The 16,866-nt window shown below is 34.1% G+C and overlaps 3 protein-coding genes across 3 annotated transcripts; all 3 read right to left on the bottom strand.

Moving 5' to 3' along the window:
• Positions 1-725: 725 nt before the first annotated feature.
• Positions 726-4,484, bottom strand: LOC108476868 (protein disulfide-isomerase 5-2-like). The gene is made up of 5 exons (XM_017779228.2): positions 4,067-4,484; positions 3,823-3,926; positions 3,112-3,482; positions 1,780-2,087; positions 726-1,298 (listed from the first exon to the last, which is right to left on the bottom strand). Exons 1-5 carry the CDS (start codon positions 4,268-4,270, stop codon positions 972-974), a joined length of 1,314 nt encoding a protein of 437 aa, XP_017634717.1. The 5' UTR covers positions 4,271-4,484; the 3' UTR covers positions 726-971.
• An 878-nt stretch (positions 4,485-5,362) lies between these two features.
• On the bottom strand, positions 5,363-12,879 carry LOC108476734 (tRNA nucleotidyltransferase cca2). The gene is made up of 16 exons (XM_053029120.1): positions 12,468-12,879; positions 11,656-11,786; positions 11,182-11,299; positions 10,989-11,041; positions 10,746-10,795; positions 10,545-10,643; positions 9,965-10,074; positions 9,680-9,807; positions 8,736-8,802; positions 8,498-8,581; positions 8,127-8,189; positions 7,862-8,006; positions 7,181-7,348; positions 6,085-6,182; positions 5,905-6,005; positions 5,363-5,575 (listed from the first exon to the last, which is right to left on the bottom strand). The coding sequence occupies exons 1-16, from the start codon at positions 12,798-12,800 to the stop codon at positions 5,530-5,532; spliced, it is 1,794 nt and encodes a 597-aa protein (XP_052885080.1). The 5' UTR covers positions 12,801-12,879; the 3' UTR covers positions 5,363-5,529.
• Positions 12,880-13,755: 876 nt separating this feature from the next.
• On the bottom strand, positions 13,756-16,483 carry LOC108479085 (exocyst complex component SEC15A-like). Its single transcript, XM_017781503.2, has 2 exons — positions 16,342-16,483; positions 13,756-16,146 (listed from the first exon to the last, which is right to left on the bottom strand). The coding sequence occupies exon 2, from the start codon at positions 16,127-16,129 to the stop codon at positions 13,763-13,765; it is 2,367 nt and encodes a 788-aa protein (XP_017636992.1). The 5' UTR covers positions 16,130-16,146; positions 16,342-16,483; the 3' UTR covers positions 13,756-13,762.
• Between the last annotated feature and the right edge of the window lie 383 nt (positions 16,484-16,866).

The following is a 16,866-nucleotide window of genomic DNA, read 5'->3' as shown; positions in this document are numbered from 1 at the left end:
AGATACATAGATTTAAATGCAATTATTTATAATTGCTTCAATTCCACCTTTATCGAATAAGATTTGAAGAGTGTATTTGAAATTTTCTAATTAGACACAATTCAATAGATTCACAAATTATGTGATTACTCAAACATGCCCTAAGTGTGTAATTATAGTCAATTATGCTTGAATCCAATTACCAAGTGATCTTTTAAATGTGTCCTTAATCAAGTTAGGTTGATAAAATTAAATTATTAAAAATTTAAAAGCAATATTAATAGATATAAACTTAAATACTAATTTTATTTTTATAATTTTAAAACAAAAAATAATTTACCTTATGAAAGAATCGATTAAGTTTTTACTCGTTAGTATAGATATTCTTTCTTGCAAGGAGAATACAAATTCCAACAGTCTTAAACACATTTTACCTTCTAATAAGAATTGTATTTATAAAAAACACTAATATAACCCTAAAACTACACATTCATAATCTATTAAAATTAGTGGAGTAAGCCTTTCATGGAAGAAAATATTTTGATCAATACATTCATAATATATATATATATATATATATATATTTCAAGTCATTAGTTAATTAATTGATCCTGGATAATCCTAATCCTATCCCTTAAAAGAGAAAAAACAACACTCATGAGAACTCTACTAAGTTAAAGCTTTTGTCATTGAGTTAATATATGGATTTATTTGAGAAATGATAAAAAAATCAAAATAAAAAATAATTTGAAGAATAATTCTGGATTTTAATTTATTGCTTTTAAAAATAATATATAAATCAACTAAGCTAAGCTCAAAAATAATAAAGGGACTTTTAACCAATACAAGTACAAACTATAGCTACAAAAATAAATTGGTCTCTTCTCTATACATGATACATGCAATAAGCAGATTGAAGTGCATTGAAAAAAAACCTTGGAAACTAATCTGTATTTGAGAGCTTTATCTTTACCACTGGACATGTCTCGCTTTCAATCTTTTTTCTTCCGAACTTCAGAATCAGACTCAGGGCTTTCAGCAGAGATTTCTTCTTCACCTTCATCGTCGTCGTCATCATCATAGATGTCTTTGCGAGGTTTATTGTCATCATGCGTGCTCAGCCTTCGGATAAGCATCAGAATTGCAACCAAAAACACAATTATAAACACAGCTGCAATGCCGATTACGTTCATATAGTCCATAAACGATGGTCCTTTAATCATCTTCTTTTCCATTCTTCCTTCCCTATATCCTTCCAGGAAGCGTGAGATTTGAGAACTTTGATCTTCTTCTTCATCAAGGCTTTCATAACCAATAACCTTCCGCAAAATGTAGTAGATGAGTTATTGTGTTCTATTCTTCTAATCAAATAAATATATTAGTTGAAACAAAAAAAAAAAAAAAGGGAGAAACAAACTAATTAAGAGTCAACCATCATAACTCCCAAGAAATCCCAAAGATATTTAATATCAGGGTAGCGAAAATTGCTTTAGGACGCAAATTTTGGGATTTTAGCAAAGAAATGGTGAAGTCCCATGAATTCAGATAAGTCCAAAAACAACAGCAATTATAGCTGCTGCATAATCCTTGATGAACTTTAGCATATAAAAGACTGTTTCCTAAAAAAAAAGCAGCACAAACATTTATTCAAATGGATTACCAATGATCTATTACCGCATTCAAGAAGATAACCAGTTACTCTCTAGTCTCTACCAATTGCATTGTGAACTAAACAAAACCAGTTGCTGTTCACCCATAGCATTAAGAACTAAACATATTATATGAAGATTTAAAACTTACTGTAAAGTACTGCTCATCACCATTCCAGATTATCAATTTTGGAAAATTTGTATTCTCATTGGCACCAAACGTATTTGCAAACTCATCCCACTGCTTAACTCCGACATAGCCAAATACCAAAGCACGATTTGCAGAGGCAGCAGCCTTCAATAACTTGATCAATTTCTGTGATTTCTCCTCGTTTTCATCCTCCATAATTGTTAAGACAATTTTTCTATCATCATCGCTCAATAGCTTCAGTGTTTCACGGTTCATGGGCACAGCCAGAGGGATCAAATTTTGCTTTATAAAATCACCCAAAAATTCATCTGCATCATTGGAGCAAGATGAGTAAGATAGCTTTTCTTTATGCAGCCAGAAACAAATGTCTAAATAATAATCAGCAAAATTAAAGCACTTGAGAATTTAACCAGAAAAGAAAATGAATGAAGGTTGAGAGTTGACAAGAGTGTAAAACTTAAAAATAGATCAGATCATCATACTTACTGATCATTGGTGAGGCTGGGGCAGCAGTCAGCCTGATAATTTTGAAGTTTAGCATGAACTTGACTAAAATTTTTTGTCATGTATAAGCTAAACCCAGTAAGGTCAAAAAAGAAAATCGGATTGACTGGTTCATGATGTTAACCATTTAATACAGAGTAGTTAATGCATATGACAAATTATAGGCAACAAAGATGGAGAAAGAAAATAAATGATTTCTTTGGGTGCATGCGCAAATGATGGACCTGTCAACATATGACCAGTGGCAACATCTTGGACACAATTTAGGAGACATAAAAGTTCGTGCATGACAAATCCAACTTAAGGGTCAGCGCTTAAAATTCATTTGATATAATATGTGATTTGTTTTTCTGATACAACATATGGAATCTATGTTGCTCCAACTCTTCATTTTTCTTAAAGTACATATATCTAATACTAGTATCCGACACATGATTATGAGGATATGAGCTTCAAGGACCCTTCACCCTTCAAATACATGGAAAAACATTATCTAATACTCATACTGAAGTCCAAGTTACATAGTATTGAATAGGGCATGTTATCTTTCATTGTTCCAATTAACAGCCAAATCCAAGGTGTGAACCCTAGATATCTGCTTTTTCTCTTCTTTTGCAGTTTCCTTTTGAGTTTTTACATATAAAACCAACCTTCAATCATAACCATTAGAAATTCTAATTATAGAACCTAGCCCAAGTCAAATCAATCAAATTTATTAGACCATTAATATGCATCACCATAAAGGAACTGACAAAAATAGGCGATAAGGACTTGAGAAGATTTCAGTATCAGAACTAATGTTAATCTCCGATAACCAACTGAACTAACCTTCAAAGGGACCATAAAAAACACTCTGTTGATTATAACTGGGGTGAAAAACCACCAAAGCAGGAACTTTGTCAAAATCATACAGTACCATGGCATCCCCGGAGAAATCCTTAGCAACGGAAAACCATGCCTTCCTTTTATATTTGATGGCTAAATGAGATATCACCATCTCATCCAAGCCAAAACCTATGTATATAGGAAAGTAAGTACCAGCTGCTTCAACAAAATCACTAATGGCAGAGTCTGAACAAAGAATAGATACATCAGGAGCAACAATTTTCTTGAGATGAGAAACAAGTTTATGTGCTTTCCTTGGGCCGTGATAGTCTACAGGAACACCATGCTTAAAGAGCTTGAGTGTAGGATATCCACTGCAAAATTAGCATTACATTATAACTATAACCCTAGGGCCATGCTTTACTGAAACAAACCAATCACATATAAAAAGTATGAGGTGAAAAGCACACTGAATTATATTAAGCAATTACCAAGGCCTTTCACTTAGGGAATTTGACTTTTTCCTACCTACATAAATTGTACAACAGATTCTAGCTTAGCATTTGGATTTTGGACTAGCTGCATGTTAAGAATACCATTACATCTGTTTCGAATTCCATGCTTCATCTTTATAACAGCCAAGGTATTGAGGCTAACGAATGAATGACAATAAATTTTTAAAGCGAAATATAAACAAAAGGCGTAGATACTTACTCAATTTCATATTTACGAGCAACAGTGGTGAATTTGTCAGCATTTAGTTTAGCTACCGCTATGGGATCCTTTAATCCAGCAAGAATTGGGGCAGCCTCATCTAACTGCAATCCAAGAAACAGAGTAGGATATATACAATCAAGTCCCGTTAAATTCCTAAAAGGAAGAATCGATCCATAAGCCATATATATACGGACATATAAAAGGCTATATAATTTTCAAAAAGGAAAATCCAGAAACAAACCTGGGGGGAAAGGCGTTTGCAGTGGCCGCACCAGGGAGCGTAGAAGTCGACGAGGATGTAATCGAAAGAGGAAATGGCGGAGTCAAAGTTGGAATCGTCCAACTCCAACACCGTCCCATCTAACCTATCTGCCGACGAACGAATTCCGGGTTTCAAGATGCATAAAAGCAACAGCAAGCCGCACAAAATTGATAACCAACTCATATTTGCGCGCAAAGCTAAAATTGGAAGGTATTGTTGATTAATGGGTGATAAAGGAGTGATAAAGGAAGAGGCAACTGCTAAGCATCACCAATCACCGATCACCCTGGCAATGGCATTGGCAGGCTGTGTGTTTCTTGGGTATTTCGTTTCTTTTTCTCTCCGAGGCCTAACAACTAGAGGCTACGACTAGTTAGTTGACCAACGCCATTATATATTACATTATGCCATGACTTCCTTTTTAATCATTTTTCAGATGTATCTAATTAATTCATAATATCAATTTAATTAATGGTAAATAATTTTTCTATCCAAGAATATTTTGTCCTAATAATCTGGTTATTTTTAAAAAAATTATTAATGGTAAATAATTCTTGGCATGATATCGTTATAATAAAATAAATAGAAAGAAATCCAAAGAAAATGGTGAAGTCACTGAGGGAACAGTTATAATATTTCTACTACACCCAAAACCATGCTACTTTATCCAACTAGCCATACTTAAAACACTATCATTATAGGGGCTTGGGGTACCCCCTAATTTTATCATAAGTCGTTTTAATTTTTTTAATATTTAATTAAGTCTCACAAAGTTTTTAATATTTTTACTAAACTCTACAAATTTTAAAAAATTAATAAGATGTTCAAATTTTTGAAAATTTACATTAAATCCTATAAAATTCTGAAATTTTTAATTAAACACAAAATTTTAATTACAACCTCAAGATACACCTTTGCTAACAGCGTAACATACCACATCTCAAGGTGAATATAGGACACCAATATATGTTTTTTCTTCTCCATATATTCGAAAGATAACGGAATAGGTTTGAAGCATCTTATCAATCCCCTATAATATCATAGTTGAGAGTTTAACATTTAATGTGCTAACCCCATGCACTAGGATGCCACATCATTTAAAATAAAAGCAATTGAATTTATTTTTAAACTTTTTTTATAATATATCATCATATCATATCCATGCATTAAATATAAATCCATAATTTAATCTCGTGTAAACAAGTAAAATTAATTTTAAAAAAAAATCTAAATGCTAACACCAACTTCTAAATCTAACAAAATATACGTCCTTGATAGTGAAAAAAATTTCTTTTGCTACTTTGGTTCCATCTACAATTCCATATTGTCAAATTTCAATGTATCTGCATCAACATTTAGACGGTTTTACTTGTTTGCACCAATATTAAATGCATAAAGATTAAGGAACTTATTTGTATAGCACGGTAGGACTTGAACTGCATTTAGTCATATAACAGAGACTGCCTCGATACTTCAACCTGTCGGAATCTGTGTCCAACGCTAATAATTAAAATGAATAATTCAAGTAACCTAGCTTAAAAATGACAATAAAATGAAGCATAAATAAATTGCTTATGGATCTAATCTTTATGTACAGACTAATAAAGATACAAATATCATCCTAGAATCCATGACAGATGCATCATTTTGGAGCAACATAACTTCAGGTCTAACTATTCTTTTTTCCTTTGTGGAAAATGAGAGTTTGTTTGATGGTAATCGAGGTCCCAAAACATCCAGAACAGTGTATCATCAGAAAAAGTTTACCAGCCATTCTTGTACTGAGGGAAACGGTGAATGATTGGTCAGTTACTTACTCCATCTTTATGCGCTTCGAATGTGTTTCCTTCATCCAATCAAGACATTCCTCCGCAGTCCCAGAAGGGTGTGCCAGCTGCCATGAGAGAGCCTTTTGTTGCTGCCAATGAAAGAACAGATTAGAATTTCATGTTCTAGATATATATGCATATATTAGAGGGCAGCTGAATAGGCTCTACCCATTCCCTAACAAGTGGCCCTCCAACTTTAAGCTGCAAAACATTCATGATATCCTTCCCATTAACCAATGGTTTTAAATCCCAAACTTTCTCAAGACCTGCATTCATGCAAAAACTGAGAATCAGATGCTCAAAATCCAGCCTGACCAAATTAATTAACCATTAGACATCAGAAAATATATAGAGGGAGTTCTTGGACTATGGAAATTAATTTATAAATGAAAAAAATTAAACCCTCTCCCGGCTGTTTGGATGACAATGCAAGAATATTTTTGCAGTTTGACATTTGTAAAGAAAATCTTAGAAATTTTCTTTATATTTACCATAAACCTATGAAAATAGCATCTTAGTATTCATTTTTCTATTGAGCTTGAACTAATTCTTCATAACATTTGAGAATGTGTTTGTAAATGAGAGGACTGGTGTTTCTGATTAAAAACTCCATCATTTTCTTGGTTTAGCTTCTTTTTTTTTTTTTTTTTTTTGGGGGGAGTGTTCAGTGCCTCACCGCCTCAGAGAGAAACAACTTCCGATTACTACATCAGAAGTTGATTTTCTAGGTTTTGCCTCAAATCTGATAGATTGATGGTACACTAGAGGTCTGAAGTAGATTTATCAGGTAAGGAAGCACTGAAACAGTTTTAATGTAATAATGCCCAAGGGCTAGGGTAAAGAGCATACAAGTATCTTGTCATACAAAGCTCAATTAGTCAGCAACCAAACATTAGGTCATGTAATCATTACTAAGTCAAAACAAAATCAGGGAAGTAAGAACTACATGAGGAGAAGCAGGGGGAGAAGCGCTGTAAATTAGGTCTTGTAATCATTTCTAAGTCAAAACAAAATCAGGGAAGTAAGAACTACATGAGGAGAAGCAAGGCGAGAAACGCTGTAAATTTGTTCGCTAAAAAACACTAAGAACAATATCTATGTCAAAGTTAAGAATTCATATGAACAATTTGAAACTAAGTTAAGAATCCATATGAACAATTTGAAACTAAATTGTTTAACTCCTGTAATTAATGAGACCAGGAATAGGAGATATTGCAACGATTAAACATAAAGCATATAAATAGGAAAAAGAGAATGCTGATACCTAATTTAACAATGGCATTGTCGACTGACACAAAGATGTTTTTTCTCTTGTCCAGTTGAAAGTGTTTGTCTATAATGTCCTGACTGCACTCAGTACCGGTGGGATATAGCAATGTAGAGATCAACAAAGCAACCCGCCAAAAATCTTTAATTTCTCTAAGCAGAAACCCTGCATATATAAGAATAATAAATTACCAAAAAATCCAAGAACACTCTAATTGTTGAACTGTTTTACAGTGAAAAGAAGTCAGGTTGATAGAGTAAAACCTATAAAGCTGAGCAAAAAGTTCAATACAAACAACTAATTATAAGAAAGCATAAATATCCCAATAGCTAGAATCAAAGGAGAATGATTGCGCATTCAAACTGCTCATGATTCCAATTCTAGAATGTATGTCTAGTAGCATCCTTCTCATGGAACACTCCAGCCTCCAATTCCAGAAGTTCTAGTTTCTATACAAGTGAGCCAATGCTTTATCCAGTTTGATGTTTCATATTATACAAACACTGCTATTGCTCACAAATATGATTATAGTGCTAGATATAATACAATATATAAATTCTCACTATATGGTTATATAATGAAAGGTCAGCTTTCTTAAGAAATAACTTAGAATGAATTATTCGGGCAAGTCTATGTTTGGAGACAACAATTATACACGGAAAATCTTAAAACAGAAACCTGTCAATACACGCAGTTTTGAAGTAAAAGGGACATCATCAAATTCTCTTCCCCAGTCAACCTCAGTGAGTTGGATATCCTCATTTGATAAAAGAGAAGTAATCAAGGATAAGAATTTCTCCAGTGACTTGTGGATGTTCATGACCTACAAAGCAAAGAGAATTGTAATTAATGATACAAGAAGGCTGCCAATTCAACTTATAATAAGTCAATCCTAACAACAACAAAGAATGTGTCAAGAAATCAGGAGAAAATCTAGACTCACTGTGTCAGCATCACTGGCTTTTCGCTTAAGAGAATCCCGGAAAATGTAATTGACCACAGGAATCTGCAGTCAAGTTATACAGGTTTAGTGCATGACAGTAGCTCTTGGATTTATCATAGACAAAAAAGTTTGAAATAAAACCAAGTGGGATGAAGAATAGGTTGAACCCATCAAAATCCAGATCCAGTTCAACAAAAACTTTTAAGCAAGTGTAAATATTTAATATGTAGGAGAAAAGAACAATTTCTTTATATGTATACACATCAAACCCTATCAGATTACAGCACAATGCTACCTAAATAACAGAAAAAAGGTTAAAAACTTTATGTGCCTTCATACATAGAAGCTTATGAAAAGAATAGAATGGGTACCTTTTTATCTTTACGATCCTTGTATGCGGCACTGCGTAATGGAAGAAATAAAGCAGAGTACAAACAGAGCCTTCTCTGTTCATCCTACAAATTCACATGCCATGATTCAGAAGATAACAAGAGAACACATACATGGAGAAAATAGAGCAAATAAAAACTGAAACTGGTGTCAAATGAGGGTAATAGAAGCCACTTGAGGAGAGAATAAAAAAAATTCTTTTACACTCTCATTACTCACATCAAAGTTGGAGCATCCAATAAGTTGAATAAGTTTCCATGAAGCATCCAAATAAGCAGCAGAAAGCCTGTATAATTGTAAAAGGAACAATACATGAGTACGAAATCAGAAATTTCAAAAAGAATTCTCAGTACACTTAAGCATTCTTCTGGCCCACTGAAAACAATATCCACAAATGCCAGCTTCCACCCCACCCCTAACCAACAACAGATAAAGCAAGCACCAGCCAAAGACCAAAATCAAGCTATATTGCATGGACAAGGAACAGTCATGAACACGTACTATGTCTGTCACAAGTACTTCAATTACATTTTATGTTTTTCCCCCTAGATTTAGAGAAGCACAACTTAATTATATTTATGTCTGTCATAATTACCTTCAATCATTTAGTCTGTTTTTTCCTAATATTTAGAGAAGTGCAACTTAATATTTTGTCAATTTGAGGTGTTTGACATACATCCACCATAAGTATGTTAAGTGAAGAGTTCTGATAACATAGGAATCATGTAAAACAAGAACTTTGCCACATGGAAACATTAACTACTAACATAATGATGGATGATCTATTGTCATTGTACTTTCCCCCAAATTGCCTTGGCAGCTTCACTTAAAGACTCTTGAAATTCAGTTGTTGAAATTATATAGAATAATCTAAATGTTAAAATTTAGAAAATAAAAGTCAATGTGTATCATGCAAGAAAAGATAGCTATATATATCATGCGGATGCAAAAGAGAAAATTATTCAAAATGGCAAATTGCGACCATTTTGGTGCACTTCTCCAATTGATTCTTAAAAGTTAACTGGTATGATTTTAGTTGGCTATTAAACATGGATTTATGAAGTTAATATAAACTTGTGTTTCATTAAAAGGTAAAGATAATATTAAGAAAACACTAAGCCTAGAATGAATTGCAAATAACATTTATTAAATTACTAACAAACCTATAGCATTCTTCTGACACAGCAGGCTCAACCTTTGGAGGGAGACTGAAGACAACCCAAAATAATGTCAAATCACAAATGTAGTCGATTGCTTTAACAGGTTGGTTTCCAGAGATCATGAGATCAATCTGCATGGAAGACAAGCAACATGCAAAAGGAACAAGTAGTAAGTTCAACAAGGTACATAGAATAGTAGAGAATCACCTACGAACAAATTACCATGAATATCCAAAAAAATATAATTTCATATGGAGAAGCAACAATGCTATGCATGAAATAACATACTTCAGTTCCAATGCGCTCTCTGCTAATTTTAGCTGCAAGAGCTGTTTTGACATCGTCGCAAGCAGCAGCTTTCTTTAATTCTTCATCCAGTGTGAAATCAAACCGTGCACCTAATCAATGAAAAAAATTTATATAAGGCATCTAGGTTTGTGTTCGTATATTCAGAGGTCAATCAACAAGAAAATCGGTAACCATGCAGAGTTGATGGCACAAGGAAGTTGCAAGTAGCATTAGAAAGTTAGCCTGCTTTGCAAAAGACTCAGAACCCAAGCATTTCATACATTCTTCTTATTTTTATTTTCTTTATTTTGTTTATAAATGGTACTAAGACAGCCATTCAAGTATAGTTCAGAAGCCTTCATTCAGCAGCACAACACTTTTTCTATAGTTTCTCTGCTTAAGACTTGGAATTTCCATGTCTCCCACTCCAAATTCTTCCATGCTGCATTCATGGTTATAAATTACAATGCTAATAAACTTCATTTAAGAAGAAAAAGAGCACAAGAATGAAAGATATTATTCCCTCCATGATAAAACTATCAAGAGTGAAGGACACTAAAGGAAATATGGAAACAAGTACCAAAACGAATAGCTCGAAGAACCCGTAGGGGATCATCCAAAAATGTAGCCTTTGGGGGTAATGGAGTCACTATCCTTCCAAATTTTAGATCCTCAAGCCCTGTAGTTTGTTACATGAAAAGGAACAAAAATGAAACATGACAGCAACCTACAAATATGTGGAATCATCGAAAAAGTAAAATCAGGAGAAAGAAGGCATTACCTCTTTTAGTGAAGTCTTCAACTAAGTTGGTGTTAATATTGTAGAACAAGCTCAAAAATGAAAAGAAAACTCCATTAATTCCTAGTGCTCAACAAATAATATCAAGGAAGATAAAAGACAAAAAGAGTTCACAGAAATACTATTGTATTACTCATTCTCTGAAAGCTAAACTGCTAAATTATCCATAGAAGTATAATGATCAATTCCTAGCTATAACATGTGATTAAGAGCAAAGAAACTTACCTATTAATGGTCAAATCTCTTCTATATGCATCCTCCTCAGCAGTGCCAAATTTCTAATTCAAGACATGAGTGAAAAATAAAACTTATAAATGCAACAGTTAGGAAACGTAATATTCAATAGAGAGCACATTATGAACTAATTATGAGAGCTTATTACTTATCCTGACAATGAACTTGCTAAAATATTTTTTACCATTGTAGGGATGCGGCTGTTCTCACTATAATCTTCACACCTCAAGTTCACAAAATCAATCCATAAATCAAAAAGGCGCATCCTTGCAGTTTCTAAGTGCTTAGATTGCTCAGGATTACTGCAAAATGAAATTAAACTGTATAATGGCCGGAAATAATACAAAAAATTATAAACAAAAAAACAAATATTAGGATTCAATATATAATTATATCAGGGGAAGCCAACAAAGACAAGAAGTTTATTAGGCAAATAAAAGTTACGAACTACAATGCATATTATACAGGCCATACACTATCCAGATGAAGTTGTACCATTCCAAAAGTTGCAAATTTTGATATAAAAATGCTATCCAAATGAGGTTGGAAAACAAAAGGAAGCAAGTTAAAACTGTATAAAATAACAGTCTCATGTTTATTGCCTCAGCTAGTAAAAGGCATTAAAAAGATGCCATGCATTGTACAATGAATGATGTACCTTGGAATGACAGCAAGGCCCTGTGCAACTTCCCCTGTAGTTGACAAGTATTCCTGAACCTTATCAACAAATTCACTGCCCAACATGTTGTCAAGTGCAATATCAATGTCATAACATTCTTTGCCAAGAAGCTGTAAAGGAAATTAAACCCAACATTAGCTACCTGCCACTAATAAAAATCTATAGAAACATCAGAAGCCATGCATGAAGCAATCATACAGACAGAGGAAGCAACTTATGAGCTATGGTACAATAAGGATACATTGAAACAGAATTCTCGAAAGATTATAATACAGCAAAACAGATAAATTAAAATATACAGTCAAAATCACACTCTTTTTTTTTTTTTTTTTTTGCCTTACCACTCGCCTTAATTCCTTCCATCTCAATTCCTTCTGATGCTTATAATAAATGGAAATCCTCAGCATTTATTATGAGTGGCTAATTCATATTGAAAAATAGTAATCAGCTATCCTCCATTTACAATGCTTTACTGACTCACGAATTACAACAGCATCCAATTTACAGCCTAATAATCTTAAATCAAGATTCTAGCAAAGCAGTTATCTAAATAGCAGTATATTCAACTAGATTTCAACGAAAAAGAGCAACCCTTAGCTAGAAACTCAAAACTAGATGATATCAAACTGTATTTTACTCCAAAAAATTTATTTCATCTATTGGGATTTCATAATACCATAAAATTCCCATTTATTCTCTTTCATTTGTTAAATTTCCTTTTGAACACTGAATACTACTCACATTAGCCATAAAAAAAAACAGTAAGTAGTTCAAAATATGAGTAAAATCACCTTATCGCGAACCCATCCACCAGCAACTCGAAGCTGAGTTTGGAGATTGAAATGACGAAGGGTGTTCAAAAGCCTATCGAAAATCTTCTTCTCCGTCTCTGTCAACTCAATTTTCTCTTTGACTTGAACGCAGGCCGCGGTCGTCATGGCTGCTCGGCAGCGAAGAAAGGGTATGGTATTGGGTGTGGTGGTATTTAGGGATAGGGCAGTTTCATTTAAGGGAGTTGAAACGCTGCGAAACACTAGGGTGATTTTGGTGGTGGGTAGAGTGAAGGAATGCAGCAGAAGAGGCGCCTTGGCCTTGAGCTTTATGGCGTTGTTCAAAGAGAGCATTGCACCGCATGGGATGGCCTCTTTTTTTTTCACTCATTCATTTTTGCTCTTACCAAAAAGGCCAAAATTAAAATTTCATTAAGGTACTATAAGAATTTATATTTTATATTTTATATATGATGATATGTAATAAATGTGTTTATAAAATTGAGGTTGAAATAAAAATAATAAAAATTATGATAATTTAATTATGTTTGATATTTTGTTAATTGAATCTTAACTCGATTGATATCGATATTATATCTTACTCAATAATAAAATTACGATGCTACACTCATATAAAAACAAAAAATTACTATTTTATAAAAAATTATAATAATTTCTCTATTGAGTTAAAATCGTGTCACATCAATTTAGTTAACTACTTAAATAATAGTACAAATATAGATAAAGTGGTCATGTAAAATTTTCAATAATAGTTATTTTGTCTTTATAAATTGTATATAACAATATTGAAGGACAAAAAATAATTATTATTATTTTCTTAAAAATGATTTTAAATTTTTTAACTTAATTGATATATAATTAACTCGTGATACAAATTTAATTAAATTGAGATATAGTTTTATAATATCCTATAAATGGTAGTGCAATCAAAACGTGATTAATAATCAAACGAATGAATTTGAATATAATGCTTGGCTTTAATAGCACACACTTAATAAATTCTTATATTTTAAATTTGATTATAAATAATAAAAATAAAGTTAAAAACTATATGAAAGACATTTAAATATTTCATAAGGTCTGATGTTGGATTGAAAAAAAAAAAACTCTGATGCTGCATAACATAATAATACTTCTTTTGAAGGATGAAATAGAAATAGCAAGAGCTTCTCCGCCTTGTAATGTACGCAAACAACATTTTGAAACCCAATTTTAAAGAAAAAGGTAGAATAGAAATAGGAAGGGCTTCTTACCCTTGTAATGCACGCAAGCATCATTTTAAATCCTAATTTTTGTCAATTGAAGTCTTTCAATCTTTTCTTGAGGACGTCCATGGATTTCTTGCGTGAATTTGTTTTAGTGTTTCTGTTAGAAAGGCTTCCAAAGATGCCATCAGCTGAATCCTTGAATTTATCACAGATGATACCCACTTTCTTGTAATCCAAGGCATTGTAATTTTTCTGCCGTATTACAGGATTCATGAAATTCTCTGGCTGGCTGCTAGACAATAGGTTTATCAACTGTCGAGCTTCGATCAAGCAACCACGGAAACTACCATCCTTGTATACCTCCTTTAGCCCCGTGCTTTCGAACCTCTCATCCGCGAAATTCTCTAGCATCTTGAGATCGTTGTTGATTACAATCACCGCATTGGCGTTGAACCTCTTCACGCTGTCACTGAGAAATGCTGCAACTATGGAATTGGATATATGCTCGAGAGCGCCACTCCCAACCTTATATAAAGCATCCAGCGGTAGGATTTGTTGTGCTTTCGATAACAGTGTCTCAAGGTAAAAAACCACCTCGTTCATATAGTCGTTTTTGTTTTGGACTAACTCTTCTGATGTCCAGTTTATGTTTTCTGTGAGTGCCATGAACTCTTCCAACTTACTATGTACCAGATTCAGGAGAGCCAGATAAGCTTCATCCCTTGATGTCTTTAAGATTGCCTGGGCTGTCAAACCAGCTCGAGGCCTCTCGACCGCCCGAACTGGAATCCCGCACAGTTGGGCCGCATGTTGTACAAAAAAGTCACAAGCTCCTTCAAGGTACGATATATTTGCAGCAATCTGCATGGCTTGAGACTCACCAAGGCCAGTGCTATGAACTTTATTAATGATAACTTCATTAAGCACATCAATCAAGAGCTTGTCTAAATACTTCCTCACTGTATCATAAAAGTTACAATTCACTCCGTGAGACAAGTAATCGACGGAGCCTTTGATAAATGATCGAACGACACGACATGAATCAGGCACCATAGAGGAGAATGGGGCAATGTACGGAAAAGCCGGCATTATATCTGAAGCCTGAAGATGAAATGCCAGAACATTACTTTCATAGTCTGCATCCTTCTTCATTACCATCTGCTCACAGGTATCATCTGAAAAGATGTTAGAAATCTGCTGGCGACACTCTTCGAGAAGAAGGTCATGGTATTTGTCTCGGCTCTTGTCTAATACCTCGAGAATCGAACCCACCTTGTAGCCATACTGTGTAAGAGCTGCCCCAAGAAGAGTGATATAGTCCTTCACCAAGAGAAGGTGTGTTGCAGAACGCATTAGAGAAAACTGTGTTTCCAAAACCGATGTCACTTTAGCCACAGTTGTTTCCCACATTGTCTCGACTTGTTCATCCGACAACAAACCTCCCGAGGTCCTTAACACCCTATCTTCCACAATGAAGTAACCTGCAATTTGAGCGAGATAAACATGATGCGATTCGACAAATGCTTGCGAGGAAGAGATTTGCAAGTCCGAAGTGAGCTGCAACATTCGATTCTTGTAGTAATATTCGCGAAACTGCTCTTGGAGTCCAAGGCAGGCATGGATGTGATACGAGCGATGAAGAGGCGTGAGATCAAACTTCAAAGGAGATTCCTCGGAAACTTCTTCATCTAAAGTATAAACAAACTCCATCCCGTACATGTTCATTTCCTCGGCTTTTCTCTGTCGTTCGAGTGTTTCCTCCTCTCTCTGGCGAGCCGATGCGGCATGGCCTATTGCTGTTTGTCCAATATTCTTAGCAGAACTCCTGATGTGAACCAGCCACTCATTAAAATGTGTAGTCACTTTCTTCTCAACATGTGCTTTGATTATAGGAATGGCTTTTTCTAAAACAATCTTGATTTTATTCACAGGGATGTTCTTCAAGTAGTTCTTCTCGATCAAATCCACAGCTTTTAAAGCAAGGTAAAACTGGCCTGCTGAAAGGTGAGTGTTGCATTTAACACAAAGCTGCAACACTTCAATGCAAATCTTGGACATTTTAATCGCCTCGGTGACACTTTTCTTAATGGAATAAGATTCAAGAAGCTCTTCAAGTTTGAGCAGCAAGGCACTCCCTACCTCTTGCAGCCTGAAATTATCGCTGGCGAGGTCGCTTTTGAGCTCTTCGGCATCGACCAAGACGCCCCGGAGCTCATCCACGGCACGAATGAATTCCTCATAGTGAGTCTTGCAGAGCTCCTCGATCTCCACTTCTTTCTTCTTCATGAGATGCTTCAGTTGCTGAACCAGCGGCTCCGGCCGCCCCATTTCAAAGGCATGTCTAACGAGGGGACCTAAATCGTCACCATTTCCAATCAAAGTTGCGAGCACCAAGTCTTCCCCTGTCTCCCCATTCTCTATAGCTGTCCTCCTCTTGGGTGGTTTCGCATCCATTGTTCAATGAACAAACGCTACGAATACAAACATTACAAGAATAAAAAATAAAAAAAAAACACGGGAAAGGACTTGATAGAGATCCCAATATGATTCAAAACATATAGAAACAACAGAACTCGAAATTTATCAACATAAGCAAAAACAACATGCAACGCAACTCATTTGTAAGGGAAAAATAACACGACCAAAAAAAGAATTCTTAATTGTACCTTAAAGCAAGGCAGCTGAATGTCTGATCTCAAATGGTTGCGAAGGAAAGATGTTTTCTTTGGGGTCAGATTAAAATGAAAAAAAAAATTGAAATCAGTCACGATATCATTATAATCATCGTTCGTGCGTGTGTTTTTCATTGTTTATTTTATTTTTGTTTTTTGGTTTTATCACAATTATTTTCGAATCTCCGTTTGTTTGTCACTGTTTTCGGAGACGACAGAGTCCATGCATCATCAATCACTATATACTTTTAAAGCTGTAATCTGCATTATATTTTAAATTTGTTATTCAATCAAAATTTTATTTTATTACCTTTTATATATTTTTATTTTAATATTTACAGTTTATTTTTTTCGTGCTGTTAATTGATCAAAATAATGACAAAAACATTATCTTATAGGGATGAGAGTCTAGTTCGATCTAAAGTAACTTAATTTCTTACTATCAATTATAAAAAATAATGTTATTAATTGAGTTAGTGACACAAGTTAATTCGACTCTAATGGCAACATCATGATAAA

Source organism: Gossypium arboreum, chromosome 5, assembly GCF_025698485.1.
Source record: "Gossypium arboreum isolate Shixiya-1 chromosome 5, ASM2569848v2, whole genome shotgun sequence".
Classification (NCBI taxonomy): Eukaryota; Viridiplantae; Streptophyta; class Magnoliopsida; order Malvales; family Malvaceae; genus Gossypium; species Gossypium arboreum.
The sequence above is the reverse complement of the archived record's forward strand: the minus strand, read 5'-3'. Positions and strand labels throughout refer to the sequence as shown.

Bases quoted from the DNA above. Each gene is read 5' to 3' on its own strand.
- LOC108476868 (XM_017779228.2), bottom strand. From the start codon at position 4,270: ATGAGTTGGTTATCAATTTTGTGCGGCTTGCTGTTGCTTTTATGCATC. The intron at 3,927-4,066 runs GTTTGTTTCTGG...CTTGGATTGCAG, and splicing joins GCAAACGCCTTTCCCCCCAG to TTAGATGAGGCTGCCCCAAT. The intron at 2,088-3,111 runs GTTAGTTCAGTT...CCAATGATGCAG, and splicing joins TTTTTATGGTCCCTTTGAAG to ATGAATTTTTGGGTGATTTT.
- LOC108476734 (XM_053029120.1), bottom strand. From the start codon at position 12,800: ATGCTCTCTTTGAACAACGCCATAAAGCTCAAGGCCAAGGCGCCTCTT. The intron at 8,803-9,679 runs GTTTGTTAGTAA...ACAATTATACAG, and splicing joins GTGTCAGAAGAATGCTATAG to GCTTTCTGCTGCTTATTTGG. The intron at 6,006-6,084 runs GTAGAGCCTATT...TTTCATTGGCAG, and splicing joins GGCCACTTGTTAGGGAATGG to CAACAAAAGGCTCTCTCATG.
- LOC108479085 (XM_017781503.2), bottom strand. From the start codon at position 16,129: ATGGATGCGAAACCACCCAAGAGGAGGACAGCTATAGAGAATGGGGAG.